General features: G+C 44.9%; 1 protein-coding gene across 9 annotated transcripts in view; it reads right to left on the reverse strand.

Moving 5' to 3' along the window:
* PAK6 (p21 (RAC1) activated kinase 6) overlaps nt 1–24022 on the reverse strand; it is a 39448-nt gene that overhangs the window by 9826 nt on the left and 5600 nt on the right. For 2 of the 9 annotated variants that reach the window (XR_008577408.1, XR_008577407.1), the window contains exons 2-6: nt 17190–17515; nt 16682–16880; nt 15962–16026; nt 6510–6718; nt 1883–2500 (exon numbers count right to left, since the gene is read on the reverse strand). Coding sequence is in view for 7 of the 9 variants with exons in the window: in XM_054827889.1 (XP_054683864.1) it covers nt 1883–2500; nt 6510–6713 (822 nt within the window). In the remaining 2 variants the exon portion in view is untranslated. Of the gene's footprint in view, nt 1–1882; nt 2501–6509; nt 6719–10695; nt 10834–15943; nt 16027–16681; nt 16881–17189; nt 17516–24022 lie in introns of those variants that run through there. The other 7 variants (XM_054827889.1, XM_054827888.1, XM_054827892.1 and 4 more) reach the window with 7 other exon arrangements.

The raw sequence follows: 24022 nt of genomic DNA on the forward strand, positions 1-24022 counted from the left end.
AAAATCTGCAGAAGGCTAACACGGATACACCTCATTGACACACATGCAGAGGCCCTGAAAGTATGATTTAGTAGCTCCTGGCATTGGGGTGCAGGAGTGTGCAAAGTCACTTCCTCCTCATTTACCAGCTCCACCCCTGCAGTCCTGTAGAGACACGCTCACGGCAACGAAGTATTTATTTCCCAACTCTTGTTTTGTCTCAAGAGAGAGGGAAAAAAAAAAAAAAGGATTTATATAACCTAGAGCATGAAAAGGGCACACAACATGCATACAAGCTCACACATGTTTGTCTAACCACACAGAAGTATTATTTCCTGCTCTTATAATTTGACAGCCCCTATATACACATTCTCAGTCTCTGGACATTTTGAGGTTCTCCCACTCCTTCCCCAAATCAGGTCAGAAGGAGAGCACGCTCGACCTTCCCATGGTGACTACGGGCAGCCTGTCAAGGCACTCACCTCCCCATTTTCAGCCAATTCTGTCCACTTTCCATTTCATCTGCAGTTACGCATTTCTCACACGTCACAATTACACATCATCATCTCCATTTGCGAGGGAGACTAAGGTTTTCATCGTTGGAGGCTGTTAAGAACAGCTTAGATAAACAATTGCCAGCGATGGCGCAGAGCCTTCGCTGGAGCAGCGAGATGGACTAGATAACCTCAAGGTCTTTCCTGCTCCTCTCATGAGCAGCCCGAGTTCAAACACACCCAAGCACATCCACGTGCACGCGCCACTGACTGGTAACCTCTGCTCCTCCCTGTTCAAGTGCTGAGGCACGGCAAGGACACTCCTGCTTGAGGAGAAAGAAGTGGTCGGTTCTCCTAAGTACTCGGGGACGGGCCTCCAGCCAGGACAGATCAGCCCAGAGTCAGAGGCAGCAATAAGTGTAATTTTTGCTACACGAGAACTGTATTCCTTTAAAATCCCACTCCCTGGCAGAGGGAGTCTGGAGGGAGGAGGCTGTGTCTGAAAACCTTGAGCCCGAGCCTTAGGCAAACTGCAAGAAGCCGGGTCGGAGGGAGTCCCGCCCTGCAGTACACTTGAGAACAGTTTTGTTGGGCCAGTGGTTCCTGTCATCTTCTTCCGAGTTCAGGGACTCCACGCCTGCTAGAAATTAGCCTGGCCTAGCACCAGCACAGCCTCTGCAACCACGGACAGCTGAGCGAGGACAATGAGCGCTGGGTTAGCCTGGGATGAATTAGGAGCAGTGGCCTCAAGGGCTACATTTCCTAGCCAGTAACAGGAACCAGAGTTTTTCTCCTAGTTTAATAAGAAGTGAGTCATTCATTCAGGATAGTTTTCCTGGGGGAGATGTAGCTATGAGCTGTCCCATCCTTAGCAAAAACCAACAGCCAGATTTCCTGTTTGACAGTACCGTGGGTGCTGATTGAAACGTTCCTGTTGTAGGCAGGCTGGCAGATACAGCTATAACCAACAAGCTCTCCTGAGGTAGTTCTATTTTGTGCAGGCAAAAGAATACATTACTAATGTAAATTACGGCAATTTCCCAAATGGCAAAAGCACATTTATGCTAGTATAACGGCATTTAAGTTCTGCCTCAACTACTACAGAAAGGCAGAAATGAGTAAGTCCCCTACCTCCTCCCCAACCTACACTCCTGCAAGCACAGCTCCACTGACAAGCCTCTCTCATGTAGATCTGGCTGCCATTTTGAGCTGTGCCTAATGGTATATTCTGTGAAGCTTAGGCGGACTGCACGTTTCCCCTTGTCCAGAACTATTTTGATTCCAGCATTAATCATAACAATAACAGATGGTTGCATGATGTTTGCAGTTAGATTTGTTCAGCTGTGTAAGTAACCTCTGGAACTGTAAAGTCAACATTGCACTCACTCAAAAATACTGAATAACTATACCTTTATCTGCAGGGAAGGGCCTGACTTGTTTGAGCCGCTGGACGAGGGGAACACACTGCGTAACAGCCTCCTCTTCAAGCTGTTCTCTCTTGATTTGGAGCTAGGGCTGCCCTCCCCTGAGGGCCGGGAGTTTGCTTGTCGTAGGAGGCAAGGCTGAGGCCAGCACTCTTCTGAGCTCTTTTTTCCTGTCTTCTCACTCTCCCCCAGCAGAGTTGGCATGTGCTGCAAACCAGAGGCACGCTGGAGGCAGCTGCCGTCAGCACCCTGGAACTCCGAAGGCCCGAGGGACTGTGCTTTTGTTACCATACCGTTGGGATGAGACTGTCCTTCCAAGCGGGGTTTATAATCTGGCCACATAGTCTGCCTCCGGGTCACCTTGGTCCCACCGTTGCAATTGAGGTAGTTTCCGTATTTGTCTGCCCAGTCTGCTTCAGGACTCTGAAGATACATGTCTGGGGGTCTGTCTTCCCCCAGGAGCCCCAAGGACTGAGCTCTCCTCCTGCTCGTGGGGCTCCTTCCCCTCAGAGTGTTCGAACTGATGGCAGAAAGCTTCTGGATATCGTTGAGTATCCCGGAGATATAGCCTTCCACTTCCACGGTGCTGCCCCTCACCACAGTCTGCAAAACGTAGAGAAACGGGGAGAAAAATGTTAGAGTTGTAAAAATCGAGGCTCAGTTCATCTTTAAAAAGCTTAGGTTTTGTCTGGCTAGCCAAAGAGGACGCAAGGAATTTAGGAAAGAAGAGAATTTTTTCTTTCTGTCTTTTTTTCATTGTCCTTTACTGAGGGGGGGTGGGGGGGAAGGAAAGGCATCACTGGGTTCCATCCTTCTGTCAGAGGCAGCAGTGCTTTCAGCCAGAACGGTGAATGCTGCTGCTGCGCTCGCATTCTAAAGGACAACGTTAGAGCAAAACTGGGGTGTTTTGAGCACTCCCGACTCTCTTGTGCTGAAGTTGTGCTACGCTACATCACTGACTTAGGCTCAATGAGCTCCTAAGAGTATTAGTTCACAGAAGAAGTTACAGCATGCCGTAAGCTCTATCTGCAAAAAACACCTTGCTATTCCAATACAAGGTTCATCTCTCCCCTCAAGCACTCTCAATAGCGTTGTAATCAGCCTCTCTTATTCTGGTTCTCTACAATTTTTGCTAATGCATCTTAATCCTGACCAGTGAAGACCACACTGTTCCAACACTGCATCCCTCCTCTGTTCTGCCAAGCTATTATAATTAAAAATGATGAACAAAGGGTCACAACAGCTTACAACTGCCTTGTAAGCAAATGATGAAGAACAAGGCTTCCATCCAAACAAGCAACAGCACTATACAAGTAGGACACTTGAAGCTGCCAGTATATTATGTGGTGCTCTACCTTGTTTATTCTGGAACTGAAACGCTTAATGGCACTTTTTTAGTGCTGGGAACCAAAATGTTTCATTTCTTCACAGAAATTCACAGCATAGGATCATTCCTACACTTTCATGAATCTCTGCCTGAGGAAAGCCCTTCCCTGGAGTGATGGCAATCTCCTGTTTGCTAACTGAACTCCGGGGATCTTCTAAAGACGCTGAATTAATTACACCGAGCCTAATATTTAGCGGGTGCAAAACAGCAGCTCCAGTAATTTCAACAGAATGCCACCACAGAGCACAAAATGAGCACCTGGTTTGCTCAGCATCTGAGAATGGAAGGCAGAATAGAAGATTTTGTCAAACAAGGTGAAGAAAGGACAATCCGACCCGTACCATTGCATATACAACATCACCTGCAGCAGGAAATTCTGCTCTTCAGTCCTATTGTGGCAATATACCTCCCTCACAACATACAAGCACCTTCCTCCACACCCCAGATGCTGCCAAGTAAACGACATGCTGAGGACATTAACTCCTCAAACTGCTTCCACCACTTTTGCACCAGACTTGATAAGGGGAAAAAAAAAAAAAATACCAAATGGTCAGAAAACCAGTCTCTGAAATCTGTCAGTGGGGTGGGAAGAGTCTTCTGTCCATTCTAACTCATCCATTAGAAAACCAGACATCCCAGTTTACCTCAGTAATGCACTCAATTAAAAGCACTAGTACGTAAATGAGCCTGAGAGGGACAGACGTAATACACACACACCCCGAGTCACAGAGCACTCAGCAGGATGCCCCCACACCCTTGCTCATGCTCGCACAGGCAGATGGGAGAGGAAGAAGCCTTCCTCCAATGCTCGCTGGTGGTTCCATGTTTCTACAAATTGGGAAAAAATATAAGTCAAAATGAAGTTGGAACAAATCTGAAGAGGCCAGCTAGTCCAAAGTCATTCCAGAAAGACTGTTATCTAACATGTTCTCAAAATAAGACGTCTCCAAGAACAGATGCTGTGGCCTCTCTATAAAATCCATTCCAGTACTCACCTCACCTTGCACTCAGACTTAATGGGGCAAAAAAATCCAGACTTAAGATTCTTCTCTAGGCTTTAAAAGATTGCTGGGTATTTTATCCTTGTTCTCTTAAAGGCTTGCACTTCCTTTCAGCTTTTACTATCTACAGGCTTAATAAGTCATAGATGAAAGTACTGACCAGTATTAGACTCGGGACAAACTCCAGGAAATCTCTTCATGCACATTTCTATTTTGACAGTGCTGGCTCACACTATTCTTTTGAGTATGCTTTTCCTCATACTTGAGAAAACTTACTCAGTTTGCTGTGGGAATGCCATAGGTACAGTGTCAAGAGCCTAACTGAAGTCAAGATATAGGAGAGCGCTATCATTTCTCTCTGACCCAATGCCTGATACCCTGTGATTGATGGAAATTGGGTTGCTTGACATGATTTGTTCTTGATAAATCCACGCTGGCGGCTGCCAGCTATTACCGTGCTATCTCCTAGGAAGTGGTTGCAAATAGATTACTTGCTTATTTGTTCCAGTCTCTTTCTGGGAATTGAAATTATTCTGACTGATCTGCAATTCCTTGAATTTCATTAGGCCCAGCTGACTTGAAAATATGTAACTTATCTAAGAAGTCTCATTGCTGCTCATGTTCTTTTCTTATTCTAGCCTGCCTTCTTATCCCTTCATGCTCGTGTTAATTGTGTTAGCCCATGGATCACAGTTAACCTTTTCAATAAAGACTGAAGAAAAATCATTAAACATTTAAGAATTCTCAGTGTCATCTGTTATTAACTTTCTTCCAAAATGAGCAGTGAACAAATTCTTTCCTTCATCCTCCTTCTCCTCCTCAGTGTACTTATGATGTCTCCTTAGTGCCCTTTATGTTCTTTGAGAATAACATCTCTTTTTGTGCCTTGGCCTTCCAGTTTTGTTCCTACATAAATTTCTTTTCTGTTTGCCCTTTATAACTTGACCTAGTTTCCACCCTTCTGAGCAATCCTCCTGCAGTTTAAGCTCATTAGAGAGCTCCTGATCTAACCAAGTTGGTCTCTTATTACACATTTTATCTCTTCTCTGGATTGTGGTCATATCTCCTACTACAGTTTGAACCTCAAAGCACATTCAGGACATCATAAAACCGAAGGCAACACCTCCTCCCTTTTTCTTTTACCTGTTCTTCCTGAGCAAGTTTTTCCTTTCTAAATCAGCTTTCTGCTCAAAGATCCTGATGTGCCATTTAAACTCCAGGTTTGATTTTGCATTACTACTTGCATTATACTAAAATGTAGTCCCATTTAGTCCCCGTGTTTTAAGCATCTGTACACAAAAAGCTAAATATATTCATCATAGACATCTATTTTCTTTTATGTGCCTCCTAAAATCCAAGTAGTAACATCTCTATTTTACAACTTACCTTTCAGTTTGTAGGTCCCTGTCGGGTTTTTTTTTTAACTGGGAACAAAAGCTTCCCACAAGCTAGCAAGACTTTAAACACAATAATTCTGTCACCATCTTTCATTTCCTTTTCCAAGAGGTCAGCATGAATCTGCCTCCCCTCACACAGCAGGTCCCTGCAGTCACTTAGGGCATTATCAACAACCATCCGAGCAAGACAGCCATCTAAATGCACCCATCTACAAGGGGCAGTAACTTGTTTCTCTTTACTGAAGGCCTTGCTTTAAGGAAATTCTCCTGTTTACTATGTCCTGCTTTCTGTTAAACTGCTGCTTTCTCAGCCCTTTTAGCCTAAACCCCAGTTTAGCCCTGCTCCCTGTTGTCTCTCATTCACTTAGCCATCCATGAACGGCAAGCCAGTGCTACCCCGCTCTCTCCCACTCAGGCTTCCCTGTCGACTTAATTACCAGCCAAATTTGCTCACCCACAAGAATGACAAACTTGCTAAAACAGGTCTCTCCATCAGTTCTCCACTTCCCTGTACAACAGCTGAACACATCCTAGGCCCTGTCAGCTACCGCGGGAGCTTTCACAGGTCCGTGTGACAGTGACAGGCAGCCAGCTGGTTATTTGAACAGTGACACTACTGCAGCTAAGGATACTACTGTCCTTATTTCTGATGAGGTCACTATCACCTCAAAAAAAAGACAGTGTTATCAAAGCGCAGACCAGGCTATCCACCAAATTCCTTACAGATCCCACCCTTAGCCCATTTAAATATATATGGGGCAATGCAAAATTGTCTCAGCTTGGGTCTCCCCAAGGAACAGGAAAGCCCAGGGGTCTTCATCTCTTACCTTCATAGGCTGGAGCTGCATCCTTGTGATCCTTGAAGGGTCTACCACTGGCTTGGGGCGCCTCAGTGTGTCTAGAATATTCTGCCATTGCGGTGGCAGACCCACAAATTTTCCCTCCTTTGGGTCAAATGAAGTGTGGACACGGTGCTCAAAGTTCTGCGGAGCCGAGATCTCTGGGCGTTTCTTCTTCTTCTTGCGGAACATGATGCCTGAATCAGAGAAGGCAATGCCATCAGTGCTCTTGCATGTCTACGTCAGATATGCCCCATCAGTAATATCACATATCAATTATATTAATAGTTAAATATTAAGAACACTCTCTGCAGTGACAAGCACTTTAACAACAGACATGATCATCTGCTTTTACAGATGAGGAAATAGAGGCAACAAGAGAGCAATGACTTGCTCAAGACCACCCAGCAGGTCGGTGGCTGAGCTAGGATTTCTAGTGACCCTTTTGGTGCTCTGCCCACCGTGAAACAGTGCTCCTGGTTCAGAAAAGAAACAGATGTCTGTTACGTCTGTAGCTGAACTCCTACCACTTGGCTTTCCTTTATTTCTACAAATTCACACTGCCTGATATGAATATTTTAAATACATGTGAGAGATGCATATTTCTGTTTTACAGGCTTGTACCTAGGTTAAATGGTTTTGGAGTCCAGCCAGTTAGACAGTGTTGATTCCACTACAAGCCTGGAACGAAGGGCGGTTATGACCAGGGCTCAGGCTGTCTTCTCACTGGTTACTCCAAGTAATATACATTTGATTCCTATTTAAGGACAACAGAGCTGCTGCCAAAGGAAGAGCTGCCCAAGACTGATTTTGGATCACATTTTTTCTAGCTTAGAGGGCTTGGGAGAGAGAGAGGAGGTGGTAGGTGGAAATCAAACTGTCAGCAGGTAGCTGAAGAAGCTAAAATTAAAAACTAAGATTCCTTTCCCTTGGGGGCTGAGACAGACAGTTTGTGTGAAAAGCCATTACAACTGCAACAAGCCAAAACCAGCTAACACTTAAATATATCCAAACACAAGAGATGCTCAAAAATCTTAATTTATACTTTATAGCCTCCCCCCCAAAAAAAGAGATGTAGACAGATAGAAAGGCAAAACATTTAGACCTTTTTGAAATTGGGAAGACATGAAGAAAAAGGAAGAACCAGAGCTCCACATGTGGTCACAGAGGTAGGAAAGTTTGAATAGCTGGGGGACTGCGATGGATGGACACAGCCTTTTCACGAAAGACAGACAGGGAAGATGGGGTGAGGGGGAAGTTACCCTTTCCATGAAGAAACAGCTCAGAGGTAGGGAGATTTTCTATGGAGAGCAAGGCTTTTCACAGTGGAGAGTGGTGAGAGTCTGACAGACGATAGGCATAAATCAAAACAAGAGAGATCCCAACTGAATAGAAGGAAAAACTTTTTCGTGCCCAGGAGAGTCCAGCATTGGGGTAGGCTGCCCAGGCAGGCTGTGCAGTCTCCATCCTCAGAGGTTTTCAAGGGCAAGTTTGCTCTTGAAGACAATGCCCTGTGCAACCTGCTCCGACCCTCAGAGCAGACCTTGTTTTGAGCAGAGGGTTGGACTACAGATCTCTTGAGGTCCCTTCTCCGCTGCATTGTTCTATGATTCTATTGGTTTGATGGCTTTAAAGTTAAGAGTATTCCAAGTTAACATTTTCCTACTTGCTGTTAGAGAAGCATGTTTCATGAGCAGATTACTGTTGTGTGGATGCAATGGAACTGGTGTGCTCCAGAGCTCATCATCATCTTTCCACGTTGCTTTCTGTCAGCGCACAGGATGAACTGTGCAACAAGAGCCATAGGAGAGATGAGACAAAGCTGAGATCCAGTGCCAAAACTGTTTTGGTAAAGCTCTAGTGCTAAAGCTCTCTAGCTTGGGAAAAAGCTGTACAGGTTTCCTTTAGGTAATTTATATCCACCAGTATTTTAAAAAAAAAAAAAAAAAGTTTATATGCTCTTCCCTTTCCACTGACGACTTTAATACTAGCATTTGTCTTTCACTAATATTGCTTAAAGCGATGAAGACTACCTTGACATCAGGTAAAGGATTTTTGCCATTTGATCTTACACTTTGTAGTGATTGCTCTTCCCTTGTTCAGGACCTCAGCTTCCAACTATTTGTGCTGAATAAATATTTGCAAGGGTCAGAGGCACAGAACACGTACAGAGATAACATGTTGTGATGTAGACACGAACATACTTCTAGAGGACACTGGTCTTGAAAATCAGCACCCCTTGTGCTTTTTTCCCCCACAGTGAAACATCAAACATTTTCCAGGTTGTTCCACTTAAAACTTGCTTAGGGAGCAAAGTGCAGCCACCAGGTGAACAACAACTTTGCTTCCTAGTGCTAGACTGAGATCCTGAACACACACACACACACACACTTGCTCAAAATTTGGTTACCATGACCCTGTAGTCACTGCGATGGGAAGTGTGTGTTTGTCACAGAAGGACCTTTACACCACCTAAACCCCCAGTCACGTAATCCGTCCTTGATGAAACACAGACTTCACGCACTGACAATGCCCATTGCAATACTGCGTCCAGAAGCCTGATAACAATACCTAACAGTTGAAAAAGCAAGCAAAAGGCTAGGCAACTACAAAAACACTTACAAAAGAGGCTGGAAGCAACTGCTCTGCCTAGGAGAGGTTTCACAGCCAGAATAATCTTTGGTTAGAATAAGTTCCAATGAAAACCCAAATACATCTTAATGGAGTTTATGGGAAGAGTGTCTGTGCTCCAGGTCTGTACTGCAACTACTCACAGTGATTCATCTGTAAGGCCCCTTAGGGGCTGCATATTAACTAATAATCAAGACTAAAGTAGTAATGCAATTCTTTAAGGAAAAAAAAAGTCCAGACAGCCCTGGAAAGGAAAGCTATTCTAATAGCTCATGGTGTTAGTACTATTCAAACCAACAGCTGGTGCTACTGAGGAGTTTTCACAGCCTCCAAGGAAAGCAGGAAGTATAGCTGTAGTATTACATCAAGTGCTTCAGTTCTGAACCGGTGACTGCATGTCAGTCGTGACAGCTACTTGGTCCGCCAGAACAGGGGCATTTCCAGGCAGAGTGACGTTACTATTTTAACCAGTATCTTTTCCTTCTCCTGCTCCTGCTCTCACAGCGTCATTCCTCATCTCATCTTCCTAGTGAGAAGATATTCAGGGCATAGCACATGGTGTCTTTCAAGTTTGCTCTTTAACTGCTTTAGGTGGCAAGGGGTCCTGTAAAATGTGGTGTTACAAATGCCACAACCATTAGCACCTGCAGTAGCAATTGTATTCTGAAGATTTCAGTCATTTCCCCAGAAGGAGAATGATTCTAACTGAAGGACTTCAAAATACAAATTGCTAAAGCCGGGTGATATTCTGGCCCCAAATAGCAGAGTGGCTCTATGCCAGCATAGCAGTTTGCATAAACAACACATTTGTATATTTAGATTAAATCACAATACCTGTCAATCAACACCTGGACTACACTTAGATCCTATATACAAAAGCATGCTTCCTAAACCCAGAAAGAAGCATCTACTAAGTTCATGGTCAATGTTAGGGTGACTACCTGACATGGCCTGCATCTACCTTATCGGTTTACAAGAGACATCTTAAAACCAAACTGTAACCGGCTCCAAATACAGTACAGCCCTGGGTATCCAATGACATTTGCTTTATATGGTCAGCATCAATCTTTGATTATAAAGACATTGCCGTATCAGACAGGTGGTTTAAAGGTACACTGCATTAAGATCAAATTAAATTCATACACTAAAAATACTTATTTGAAATCCAATAGATTGTAATAATCTGTGTAGGTTTTGCATTTCATTGAGAAGGTCTGTATTTAACCAGTCTCCTTTCACTTTGTGGTTTTCATGCAAGAGCTATTTATTTGTATTTCCAATACCCAGCTAAAGAATGTTTAAATAAAAAACATAAAACAGGTCTTTTCTAATTCAATAAGAAATTCATAAGAATATTTTATGCATATAAGATTTTGTAAATCAAGCCAAACCTGTATTTAAACGTAGACAGCATTCCTTTACTATAATAATACAAATACTGTGACACTGATTTTATAATAATCTGCTAGACTTTAGTCTTTCATTCACTGCTGACAACTGTACTGTAAGAAATGTCACAAACATAAATAATAAAAGTCACTACCACAAGACAAAAGCAGTCGGAGATTGAAATTCTCTCAGCGATCCATTCCTGCTGCCTGGGAAACCACGTTAGATTTTTCAACTCCAGATATAGCTGTTCCTAGATGATACAGTTCCAAAAGCTGTCACATCTGCCAGTGAGCATGAGAAAAAAATCCCACAGCCAGCAGATCCAGAGCAGGGGGAGGGATCGGCTGGGAAGGAGGGGCGAGAAGAGAGAAGGGTCAGGCTCAGATGGGAGGAAGGGGTGGGAAGATCAAGGATGGAAGAGAGACGGGGGATGAGAGTTAGGAAGCGAAAGAGGAATGGCTGGGAGACGGGCAACCCGAGGAGCAGGGCGCGGAAAAGAATCAACCCCACTGAAAAAAAGTAGCAGATAAACGTTATGGGGAATTGCTGGTTACAGCACGCGAGTTCTAACACTCAGACAAAGCAGCTAGCGTGCACTGTCGTCTAATCTGACTTGCCTCCACCCTATACACATGCAGTCACACACTCCATTAGTATATATGTGCTGTACTTAACTATGTTCATACACTCGTTCGCTCACACATACACTTGATGATAGCAAGACAGCAGAGAGCTACTTCAGTCTGACTTGTATAGTTTCCAGTTAAAAATAAGCTTTCCCTCCCCCTCCTCGCTGCAGCAACCAAACTCCCTCATCAGCGCTTATTGCACCGCTATCGCAGAGCTGGACACGGCTTGCTACATTCCTCCCGCCCGGACAAGAGATAACGCTTGGTCCCTGGGCTGAAGAAAGCAATTCCCATGATTTCTAAGTGCTCCCTCGGCTGATACGCCAACTACTCTGGCCAGCTACAAGAGCAGAGGAGGAGAAGGAGGAGGAGAACTCTTCCTACAGGACCTGAGCAACTGCAGTATGCAGATTGAGTTTGGAGTAGGAAGATTAAGAAGATCTCAGAGCGCCCACCAGTTGAAAGGAAAAACATGTTTCCATACTCTGCTATACAGGTCACTGTCACGTAATACATTTCAAATGCAGTGCAAGTTAAACAGGCCATTATCAATGCACATTGTACGCATATATGCATCTGCTCATGTATATGTATGTGTGAATATGCACGCATGGTATTTCACTGTATTCCATACCTTCTAAAATCCTCATGTTTGCCCTCCTGAGGTTTCTGACATGATTGTTATTTATAACAAGCCACAAATGTTCATAACATTTTGCAGACAAAGAAAAATGACAGGTTACTTCCCTGAGGAGCTTACAAATTTAAATGTAACTTCACACAGCAAGAAATGACAACAAAAGGTGAGTGAAAGGGGGAAAGAAAAGCAAAATGGTCTGAAATCTGAAATGGGATCTAAGAGCACAAAGCCTTGTCGTGATGACACCTTCCACATTAGTCTGCAATTCTAGTTTTAGAAATAGTTTTAGGTACTTTTTTTCCTCTGAAGGAAGAGTGGATGTTTGCCTGCTGCGCTATCACTTCCCCTATTTCAAGTCCTTTCCTTCCACTCCACTCTCTCCCCCACCAGCCCCCAATAGCAAAGCTATGTGTTGGAGCGAACTAGCAGCACAGCAAACCAATGTAATGCTCTAAATCCTGCCCAAACATACACATCAGCGCACAGATTAATATTACATTAGAAATAAGCTTAGGGAGAGACATATTTATTATATTGGTGGGTTTATTTTTGACAAATGAGAAAAAGAACACAACTGCTTGACGTGGTTTTGCCCTGGCTTCACTGAACAGGGTCTAAAGGCAGCGGTGCTACCTTTTTCTCCCCTGCTCCATTTCCTTGCTCATAAATTAGGACTAAAACCTGAAACACAGTGAACGCCTGTTTGCCAAGCTTGTTTTGGACGCTGCTCAGTGACATACTTTTAGGTGTGTTTTAGCTATACTAGACCAAATTCATTCTAGGGCATATAAAAGCACTTGCAAAGAAAAGACCTCTTGAACTTTCTGAAACCAGTACAGGCATGTCCCAAATGCTAATGAGCTTTTTCCCTTGACAAATAATAAAATTTTCCATTATTTACAGTCCCCTAGAAGTCCCAGCTAAAGTCACTGTGCCATCGTGCCAGTCTCTGAAGTCAGGCCCCACCCTCCAGAGGTTTCATCTAAACAGACAAAAGGTAAGGAAAAGGAATTATTATCCTCATTTGCAGACCAGACAAAAAAAAAAAATTACTAGCTCAGTTTCTTCACAGCAATGTCTAGATTAGCAAACCTACAAGAGCTTCAAGGTATGTCTCCTGGCTGCTTTTTAACTTCATATCAAGGCCAGATCCAGGCCCCACACACCCTGGCCTCCATGGAGAGAAAACATCGGTGCACAGCACCGGTGGGAGCCAAGACATGCTCTGACCACGTTTGATCTTGACACCAGCACATAGGTCTAGACACCATGACAGAAACCAGCTGCACAGACAGAAATCACACCCAAACCTCAATTGCAATCCAATGCCTTCATTATAAGATTAGCCTTTCCCATCTGTATTTGGCTTGTGAGAGGTTTACAGCTAGCAAATACCACTGCAGCACCAAGAGCAGGCTGCAACTCATCGCATCCCCCTCACCCCAAGCCCGTGAGATGCATGCTGCAAGTCGTAAGGCTAAGACATAAGCCACTATAGCAACTATGACCTTTTTTCCCCACCTTTTAAACACCTGATGGGGCTGTGTCCTGTTCTCGATATACAAAACCATACAGCACTGCATCTCTTTGACACCTTACGCATGCACAGTTCACTGTTCCACATCCAAAGAGTAACTGCATTGTTTCAAATGGGTTTACTGAGATTATTTTGCCACAAAAGATGCATCAGAGCAAAAACAAGTGGCTGTGTTTTGCTCTTAATCCAGAATACCAAAGAGCTTCAAGATCGGGTGGGATATGGGGTTTCACTCTTCACTGAATTGTGCGACAGGTCCGTTCAAAACGAGCATAAAAATACTACCGAGATTAGAATATGAACTTTTAAGGTTCTGTCTCCAAAAATTGGCATGAACAGCAACATCTTACATATCAGCTGGGAGGTTACGTTGGGACAAGTGCAAGGGGCCACATCTGGCACACCAGGTCACGTGTCACACGGAGGAGCCATGGCACTCAGCTGCGTCTGGGCAACACGTGGCTTCCAACAGCATTCGCAACACCAGGTGCCACATCCTGCGGCTGGCTGAGCACTGCAGCCTCACGGAGCTCCTCTATGCCACATCACCGATCGCAGATCCAGCCATCTCCGGCACGTTGCGTTACGAGAGGGAAGCTGCAGCTCTGCGCCGCAAACACGCACGATACAGACTTTAGTTTGAGGAAGCACAAGGCAGAAGCCAAGCAGGAGTCGCACGCTCGGTAAGCATGGGGGATTGCTTGCAAGCAGACCTGTCCCAGCAGAGGCCCTGGCGATCACACACGTCCTGGATCACACTCCTCACTGCAGCAGCACAGCAAAGGGCTGGCAGAGACACCACAGTGATTCCCCAGGCCACTCCCGGTATAAAGATGCAAGAGTTAAACTTCCTTCCAAACAACACTAAATCTCAGTCCCTATTTATGATCATCGTGTTCTCCCAAAGTGAGATACATAGATATTTAATTGCTGTCAACTGCCTGCAAGGCAGCTCACTTGTGTTATCCCCACGGGATAACTGACGGGAAAACTGCAGCCTAAGCAGTGTGTCCCAAAACGTGGAGGAGATGGACTAGCTTAAAGCCCACAACCTGGCTGACTCTCAGTGCCTTCCTGCTCACTGCTGCCAACACCAATACGGAAATTTAAATCGTAACAGGCAAGTCTTCTCCTAGGGAGCATCAGTTCTTCTGCTCTGTTCAGAAAGGAAAAACACGTGCCATGAGTATGAATGTTCACAGCACTCCATACATTAAAACCTGAGGTGTACTCGTAACAGAAGATAAATAACTGTTATTGTCTACAGCTACACTCTGTCAATTAATTACAAAATAATCTAATTACTAACACTACAAGTTGAAATGGCTCAGCCCTAGGGTGAATGTAATTTCCTGAGATTTTTTTTGAGGGAGATAGATTTGAACTTTTAGTCTGTCATCACCCTACATTCACATTACACCCCTACACCAGACAAACAGAAGATCGGTGTCAAAACAACATCACTAATGACCAAATCTCAGTGCAGTGGCCCTCAAGCCACATGGTAATCCTCCTGCAACTTTAGAAACCATACTGAGAAATTCCTTAAAAACAAGGCCTGTATCAGTGAAGTCCTGATTCTGTACTCCATCGCATTGAGTCTATACAATTCTAACTTAGAAGCCAGTGAGACTGGTGCGGGAGCAGGATTAGTACAACAGACGAGAAAACTGGTCCCCTAGTCCAGAGCCTCCCTTGGCAAGGTCGGAAAGTTTGCTGCACTCTCTCCTGCTATCGGTGCTGTGCAGCACACAACACACTGACGAACCTTCATCTGCTCTTGCTAACTTCAGAGCCCATGTCCTGTACGTGTACAGAGCTGATGTGCAGCTCTGAATGTGATGAAACTTCAGCACAGTACCTCTGTTGGTACCCTCAAGAAAACATAATCTGCAATGTGGAACTCAGAATCCAGCTGAGTTTTTACTTGCAATTGGAGTAGGCTAGTCCAAGCTGTTTTAAGCAATTTGCACAAAATATTTAGCGCTCTTCTCTGCTTGTGAATTTCCCTGAACACAATAGAGGAGTAGGTGTAAAAGTGCTCTTTTTTCTGATTGGAGGCAGGACAGCCAAACTTTCATACTGCTTCTCCTTGGGAATGAAAACCATTTTGTGACCCAGCAAGAGTTAAGTTTCTCACTTCTGCAAGCCTCGGCAGCAGGACCCAGGATATTCTTTCTAGGTACACACATACCCACGCCCATCTGGACAGAAACAACCCCTGCACGTGAAACAGGCTGGCCATCTGGAAGCACAGTTACTAATCCAGCGAACTATTTACTGATAGCTCTTTCCACTATTTGATCAGCTTTGCTACTAGATAGATACATAAACTATTGCTCACACTTAGCACACAGGATGTACATACCAAGGCAGTATAGAATATGAAAATCAATATACAGCTTCATCACACGGTCAAGAATGAGACTTTTCAGAGGGACAGGGCTTGAGAGAGCACCATGCAGCAGCATTTCCGTCCTCAGCAGCTGTGTAGGGGCTCAGATGACCCAGGTTTTACCCAAGCAGACAACTCAGAAAAGCAGAGGAAGACTCAGCAAATATCTCTTACTCTACATACATCCCCCAGCCTCACCTGAGAGCTCGCACTCACCAGCCACAAACTTCTCTTCTGTTTTTTCAGTACTTTGTCCCCAAATACATTAAGGCATTAATGTCCTGGCAAAGAAGAAAGCAAACCCATCAGCAAACGTTAACAGACAGGACTCTCTTCTGTAGTTGTAAATACCTGCCCATATACGTTGGTTACCACCTGACAAAAACGATTAAGTACAAATGCCCAATAGACTTGTAGATTGTAGCTTAAACAAGAGATAGCTTAAGATTGTAGCTTAAACAAGCTTTCAGATAGCCAAAATCCACTCACGCACCCATACACACACAAGTACTACAACGTAGTTCCAGTAGGTGTGCTGAAAGGATCTCGGCTAGCAGAGCAGCCAGCAGGTCAGGAATACAGGCACAAGGGGCGTCACGGTGAGTCAGTCAGAGCTCTTCATAGGGTACAGTGAGGGTCCTTGCAGATACAAGAGGCTTCAGAGGAGATATTGCTGTGTCTCGCATAAAGGCAATGAGCATGCATGTTCCTGACATGCTGTCTGCTTTCTCAAGCATCATCCAGAGTAATTTTTAACCCCTTCTTCACCCCGATGTTTTAAGAGCATCACCCTGCAAGATTCAACAACGCATTTTCCTCTCCACATTCCCCATTGTCTTGAGTGTCAATAGGCTAAACCGCTAGACCCCAGACACCGCAGACCCATACGCTGGCCCACCTAAAAGACACTGGAAAGCAAAAAACACAAGATCTTACTGGCAGTCCTGCTGCAACAATGCCGGTAGAGGACAATTCCAAGTGAGAGGAGAAAGAAGGGTCTGGAGGGAAACTCTCCCACTGTCATGCAGCAAAGCCGATTGGAGGACGGTGTTGCTGGGCTATAGGAGTAAAGATGAAGTAAACTCCTTCCCAAAGGAATCCAGCTCCCGGTTTTTCTTCCCTTCCAGAACCATCCCTTGAGAGAAAGAATTGTATGACCCCCCAAACCATTCCCCTCTCACTTTGCCCTAGGCTGGCACTGCCAACACACGTGTGATCGTTACACTAATTCTTGGCAGTGGCAAGGCTTAGCTCCGAAGGGAAGGGGTTAAGCCGTAGCAGCACAGCCACTGGGGAGTGAAGACGTTAGTTTAAACTGACAAACCTAGTCCTCTGTAAACAGAAGAAACAAATTGCACGAAACAGCGGCCATTAGGACGGTGCTGTTATTGCTTTAAAGCAAGCCAGCCAATGTTGATCCCCAAATCTGCGGGAGGGAGCTTACCCCTGACTCCTCATTGCTCCGTAACCAGAAGTAAGGTGGGAACGCTCTGCCACTGGAATCCGCTGACACGCCGATAAACTTGAGAGAGAAAGACGGCAGGAGAAAGCGGGAGAAGAAAAAGGGGTGGAGGCAAGTCTGACATGTTTGTACAGTGCCTGGTTCACCGAAGCTGCTGAGTTTGATTTCAGGGTGTGGTAGTAGATGGGACACAGAAGCACTCAGCGCGGAGAAGCCTCAGATTCTGGTTCCAAGGAAAATGACACGCACCGACAGCAGAGCCCTTGGGACAATCCTCCCGTCTCCTCACCGTCTCCTCCTTTTGGTCCCTAGAGGGGATGAGAGAGAGAAAGAGCTCAGTCTCACACCTGGGCACTGACGTTTGCTGGGTCTCAGGCGAGAACCTTGGAGAGATAATCTCCCATTCCCCTCCACCCTTTTTACCCCCCACTTCACTGCTGACCTATTAAAGCTCTGACTTGCTCGTTAGCTCTTCTCTCTCAGCTCCACAGCCTCGGGGCCTAGAGCTGCTGCAGTTTCTAACGAATCCCAACATCTCCGCCTATGTCGCCCGGCTGCAGGTTTCAGGACCTGCCACCAATTCCTTGTCATTCCCGGCAGGAAAGCTGTGATTGCTTGCTATATGGCTGGCTATAGAAGAATTCACCAATTTATTTGCGTTGCAGATGAGCAACACATGACCTGGCGCTTTTACTTTTCCCCTGTCGCTCAGCGTGAGTCAGTGCTGCGAGGTCTGAAGTCTAGTATCACCCTATAATCCTGTTGCACTGCCTGTGTCATGCCTCAGGGTTTAGCGACTCCTGGAAACAGCCATTTCCACAAGTGACGTGTGTTCAGCAGGACGCCAGCCCCACCACTGCTCGGTGGTGATGGGTGGGTGTAGGTGGAAAGGAGCATCACTGGAGGACACTTCGGGGATTACAGCCTGGGAGAGGTCAAAGTTCATGTCAGCAAACCCATCAGCTGCTCTTCCTCCACTGCAAATAAAGAGGATTCTTGGCCTTTCCGAACCACTAACAATGCTGGCTTAACCCTAAGATAGTTTTAGGTCCAAAGAGCAGAGATAAAAGCCTTAAAAATCCACCCCCATTATTTTTTAATTTTTTTTAGTGTTGGTTTTGTTGAACCATCCTTAAAATAAATAAAGGAACGACACGCTACAAAACATCATTAGGCTGTCATCATTTCTGCTGGGAGTGGCTTCTCCAGCAGAGGTGAGCCAGCCCAGTACCATGTACCCCCGTTCCCATTTTCCTTCCTACCTATTCATCCTGCCTAACCGGGCTGCAGTGTCTTTGTACAACAACCTGAGTCACCGATCTAGTTGGAATGCACAAGATCTACGGTAATATTATGGAGAAGAAACAGAACTGGGGTTCATATCGAGAACGTACAGGAAGCCCTGGCATTGTAGCTGATGGTCTGAGGTTCATAATCCTTATTTCCAGACCTGCTAGTGAAGTTGTAGAAGGCTGCTTCCTGAAAGTGCAGTCACCACTTGTACGTTACACTGCAGGTCCTTGCCTGCCGGAGCCTGCCAAAGAGACCGAGGTTTCCTGCCTGTTACCTCACAGCAGCGTCCCTAGGGTATAGGAACTAAAGTTAGCTGGGTTCCTTGCTGTCTGGGGATTAGCTTGTCTCCTCCTACGGGACAGGTACCATACACAGATGTAATCAAAAAAAGGAAAGTTCATGTTAACAGTAGTAAACAAACTACAATCGAGAGAGGGGGACAGCATCCTTTCTCCAAAAGACTGGAATTTGCGAGGCAGAAGGAGCATGGTAGAGGATCAGAGATGAGGAAACAGCATAATCCTCCTAGGTGTGGAGGAAACACGACAGTGAGAGCAAACCATCATTGTCATCAGTTGCATCTGTGCTTTGCTGATGTGCCAGTCAGTGAGGAGTCATCTACACAACTATTGCTTTGGGAGCGTCACAAAGAAATGTCATTTATATTCTACAAGGAGTCACCCAGGCTTGGAACTGGCTTCAGATTTGCATAAGTATTATATTTCATGGCTTACATGCTAAGACAGTCTTCTAGAACAAGACGCAAGTTCTTTATAAATGGAAGAGCCTGATTTTACTTGTCAAGACACAAGCTTAGATGAAACCAAGGCAGCTTTGAGTTGGTGTGAACCTCTGCTGCCTACAAGCTTAATGAAAAATTAGGACACTTTCCAGTCTTTCTATTCACAAGTTTAGTCCCAGCAGTCCTTCACACTTTGAAGAAATATTTCCCAGTAGAAGCAAAGCATCTCTAATTTTCCCCTTTAGCAATTGTCCCTTTATTAAACATTTCACTTCTCCTTCCCTGCCCACTGCTCCCTTCTTACCTAGAGAATTGCACAAGATAATATAAATAATTATACTCTCACATTTATATAAACACACGCATACACACCCCACTCCTCCTACGGCTGCTATACTCGATGTTGCTCATTCAGGTCCTGTCTGGCTTAGCTACGGCAGCCATAAGTGCCAAGCAAGAAGTTCTGCAGGGTACGCTAACTAAATGCTTGCATCACAGCCTGCCTGGTTTACCTACCCAGCAAAGGCCATTCCATACTCCATGTCCCCTCCCCAGACACAAAGCGTAGCAAATTTCAGATCAAAACTGCTGATCTCTCCTCTTTTCTCACCCTGCCCATCCACGTCACTGCGTCAGGAAAGCGCCAGCACCTCATGTCCTGCACTGTTGCTGCAATAGATTCAATGTAAGTCCATTTTTATCTCTATTGGAGCAAAATTTTGTGAGAAAAAAACCCCTTTTCAACATTTTACTATGCCAACAGGCAAGACTTGACATTTCTAATCTAAAAAAAAAAAAGAAAAGTTAGACACTGAGGCCAGCTCTCCCATATATGACGGTTTTCTTCTACCTCAGTCAGGAGAAACGCACTTGGCCACCTGTTTGGAGCTTGTGGGAACTGGGCAAGCTGTTGAGAAAAATTTATCCTGCTTCAACAAAGTTTCCAGGAGAAGGCTAATACCAAGGCACAGTAAATCTGATGCATTCAGGAAATCCCAGTAAGAACTAAGGCAATCCCACCCATGGAGCCAGGCTGTGGTTCAGAGCCAGACCTTCTAGCAGGGCTCCTCCGAGGTCTGGGATTTGCTAGGAGGCACAAATGCACTTCCACCAAAGAAGCGTGGTCCCTCTTCTCTTTCATGGCTCTCGAAATCCAGAGTAAGCTGGCCAGGGAAGTGAAAAAATATGCCAACAATTGGGACAAAGGGGTCACTAGGAGAAAGGGTGTGTTGCAAATTCACAAAGCATCAGCATCAACTAGTAGGAGGAAGTGCAAGATAGGAATCAAGTCTGCAAGTCTCATAATCAACACATGACATTAGCCAGGACTGGAGATAAGGAGGGAGCAATCCAGAGGCAGTTTCGCTTTAAATAAGTGCTTACAGTTTAGCTACCTTTCCCCAAGGCTATTGCATTCAGAGATGGGCAGAAAATTTCAAGAGAGCACTACTTGGATTGCTTGCTCTAAGGTTAGGGCTGTCCTCCTGCTTCCTATGCGTTGCTGACATTATAAAGGTAGGGTCCTGGAGATGCCAGAAGGACAAAGCCTCATCTGCCCTCCCATTGCATGGACTTGTTCAGCGTGCTTGGAAGTGTCACCGAGGTTTACAATCTATTCCAGTTTCCATCTTTTTGGCTCAATTCAAATAAAAAATCAAATGCACCAGATCTGAAGAACTGGAGGTTGGCTTAGCAAGTTCATCACCTCTGCTGGAGCACTGCGTGCTGTTATACATTGGGACACATCCCTGTGCTCAAATCTGGCAGCGTGGTGCTTGGAGTCCCTCTTCACCATATGCACACTGCCAAATACAGTGCATGCTGGGTCACAAGAAAGAAGAAAGTTTGTGCTGCTTCAGGCTCTCATCGGCACCAGGGCATAATCACAGCCTGGCTCTCCTGAGCCAGACAGCTCCAACAGCGGAGCAAAGCATAGCCAGCAAGGAAGTAGCATGGGGACCTACAGATTCTGCCAGACTGCAAACACTAGGCTGGAGCAGCGAGAGCTGAGAACATAGCCAAGAAAGCAGATTAAGCTTAAAGAGAGTAAGAAAACAGCAGACTCTCTTTAAAAATTTTAACTACCGCTCTGATGAGAGGTTGAAACTAAAGCTCAAGAGGATCACCTGAACACAGCACACGCTATTTTGCTACTGGTTAAATTCCTGTGGCTTGGTAGACATTCCCTGCAGATAATATCAATACAGCTTGGATCACAGCCATCTCGCACTCCTTCCAGATCTTCCACTTGCAAAAATTCACAGACTTATTAGGTTAAATAGAACTAACGTCATGCTCCACCAGACAAGTCTGTGCCACCTTCTACAAAAGGTCTATCTGCTGCTTCCCACAAAAGTCAGGACAATCAGTCCTGCAATGGCAGCACTGCAGCAGAAAGTCAGTGCAGCCTACCTTTTCCACAGATTCACCAGGTCACCTTGGGAAAGTCATTTTGCACACTGGGAAAGTGCCTGTGACAATGCTTAACTCCCACAGAACAGAAGTGGATTAATCCGTTGTTTTTTCAAGCATGCCGCGATCCTTAAAGATGCTATAGAAATGCAGATTGAAATCCCTGGCTGACATAAGAGGAATACAGACTACAGCTTCTGCTCAGAATAACTAGGTCAGTCAGCTATTGCAAAAGTATTAACCAGAATTCAGAGAATTTCTAGTGGCTAAAATAACGGTAGCAAAAGTCTAACCCCATTTGCTGTTATTAGTCCCTCTCCACCTCTGGGTACGTTCAAACCCAACTCTCAAGAGCCTAGAATAATTTGAGGGTTAGAGCTTATGCTTGTCAAAATCCGGCCACGTGGCTCTGTGCAGCATGGGAGGCTCCCGTCGCGCTGGCTGCCTGCGGAGGCAGGAAACAACTGCCCTCACTGACAACGCAGCCTTAAGCAGCCGAACGCGTGCAGCCCGTCTCCCAGAGCTGCACTGTTAATCCTCTGCCAGGAATGGGTGGCATGCTCACCCTCTCAGCAGCAGTCCCCTACAGCAAGGGGGCTTTGTACTGCGGTGGTGTGTGGGTACCTTGTTTTGGGGGTAGGCTGGTAGAGGCAGAGAGCAAGCATTTGAATGGAATCCGAGGTAGAGAAGAGGGGAAGGGTTGACCATTGCAATGGGGATGAGTATCCAAAATGCATCTCAACCCCCTTTAGTTGCTGAGGCTGGATGGAGCGTTTGCTTTCCTCTCACTGTTCAGCACTGCTGCATGCCACTTGTTCATACGTTTATACTGCAGCTCATTTCCCCCGGTTGTGCTGGTACAACTGTACAGCTGCCTGCGGACCATACCACGCAGATAATCAATACAACTACTTGCATAAAAAGCTTTTGGGTCTACTGGACATAGGAGGTAGGTGAAGGGTTAAATCTGTTTGATTATTATTATTAATAATAATTATGATATTCATATTTATTTCAAAACTCTGATTGTTTCAGCAGCCTGACATACAGTTCAGCCACGCAAACTGCCAGCGACCTGCAACGCAGGAACTGGGTCTTTTTGTTTTGCCACGGAAACAAGCATATCATAATTCTCATAACCCTCAATTTCCCTCATCTCCATGAGCTGGAGTCCACAGGATGGGTTGCAAAGGATTAAATGGTTATAATCACCACTTCATATAGTGTAGAAAATGTTAGCTGTGACATCCTTGTCTTGTGTACTAGCTGCTACAACAGAGGAAAGAGAAAAAGTTGTTAATGGTACCTCCCCTAGTAGTGATTTTTGGTCTTTCCTGCTAGTAGAGAAGCCTTTTACTTTCTTTATCCTCAGCTCTCTCCTCCAGTCTTCATTCAGGCTGCAATTTCTAATAGCCTAAATACTCGCGTAAGACAGAATAAGATGCCGGTTCCTCCAGGGCACCTTGTTTCAGCAGAACACAGGCTGGTTGGTGGGCACACGATAAAGCTTCCAACAACTATTTTCTCCATTACAAAAAATATTCAAAACTACCCAAAACACTTGTCAACTATTAATGCTGTCAGATTCCACAACAAGAAACTAAAACGTGCACACAGTCAGGCAATGCGTGTTACAAAGGACTGAAACATGCTGGCTGTTTCTGGTATCGTAAGAACATTTTTACACCAAAACCCTACCACGTGATTAATGGAGTCCAAGTTGCACACAGTCGTACTGTCTACCTGAGCACACGGAGCTCTGGCATCTGCTGCAATCCTAACAAATGTCCTTCCTTTGGAACAAGCCTAGGTCCTGCTGGTGGCTGTAAGGACTGAAACCACAGGGGAAGAACTGAACCAGAATCCTCTTCAAGATAACACCAGAAACTGATCCACTCAGATATATAGAGAGATACAGATATAATTAAAGGAAATACCCGGATTCTGAATAATAATGAAGAAGTTAAGAAAGGAGCAACACAAGACATAGCTATTTAAGCTGTACATAAAATGCTTGTCTCCTATTCTGCAGGCCTAGAGATTCTGAAGATGGCATCATAAAAATTCTGTTAACCTTCTGCTTAATCATCATTCATCAAACTACTAATTCAAAAACACATTTCTTGTTCCTGTGCTCTCTGGAGTGCCAAATAAATTCTATAAATAAATGAATTCAGAGAAATGTGTTCAAATAAAAGGAGTATTAACTTAGTTCATTTCCACACGTGACCTTTAAAAACAAATGCTTGCTAAGACTCAAAATGAGCATATTTTTTTTGTTTTGTTCTTCAGAACTTTGATGAAAACTGAAGGCCTGGCTAACAGTTGTGCCCAAGTGCTTAAGCACAGATTCCCCACAGAAATACTT

The sequence above is a fragment of the Grus americana genome, chromosome 5 (assembly GCF_028858705.1).
Source record: "Grus americana isolate bGruAme1 chromosome 5, bGruAme1.mat, whole genome shotgun sequence".
NCBI classification, from domain to species: domain Eukaryota; kingdom Metazoa; phylum Chordata; class Aves; order Gruiformes; family Gruidae; genus Grus; species Grus americana.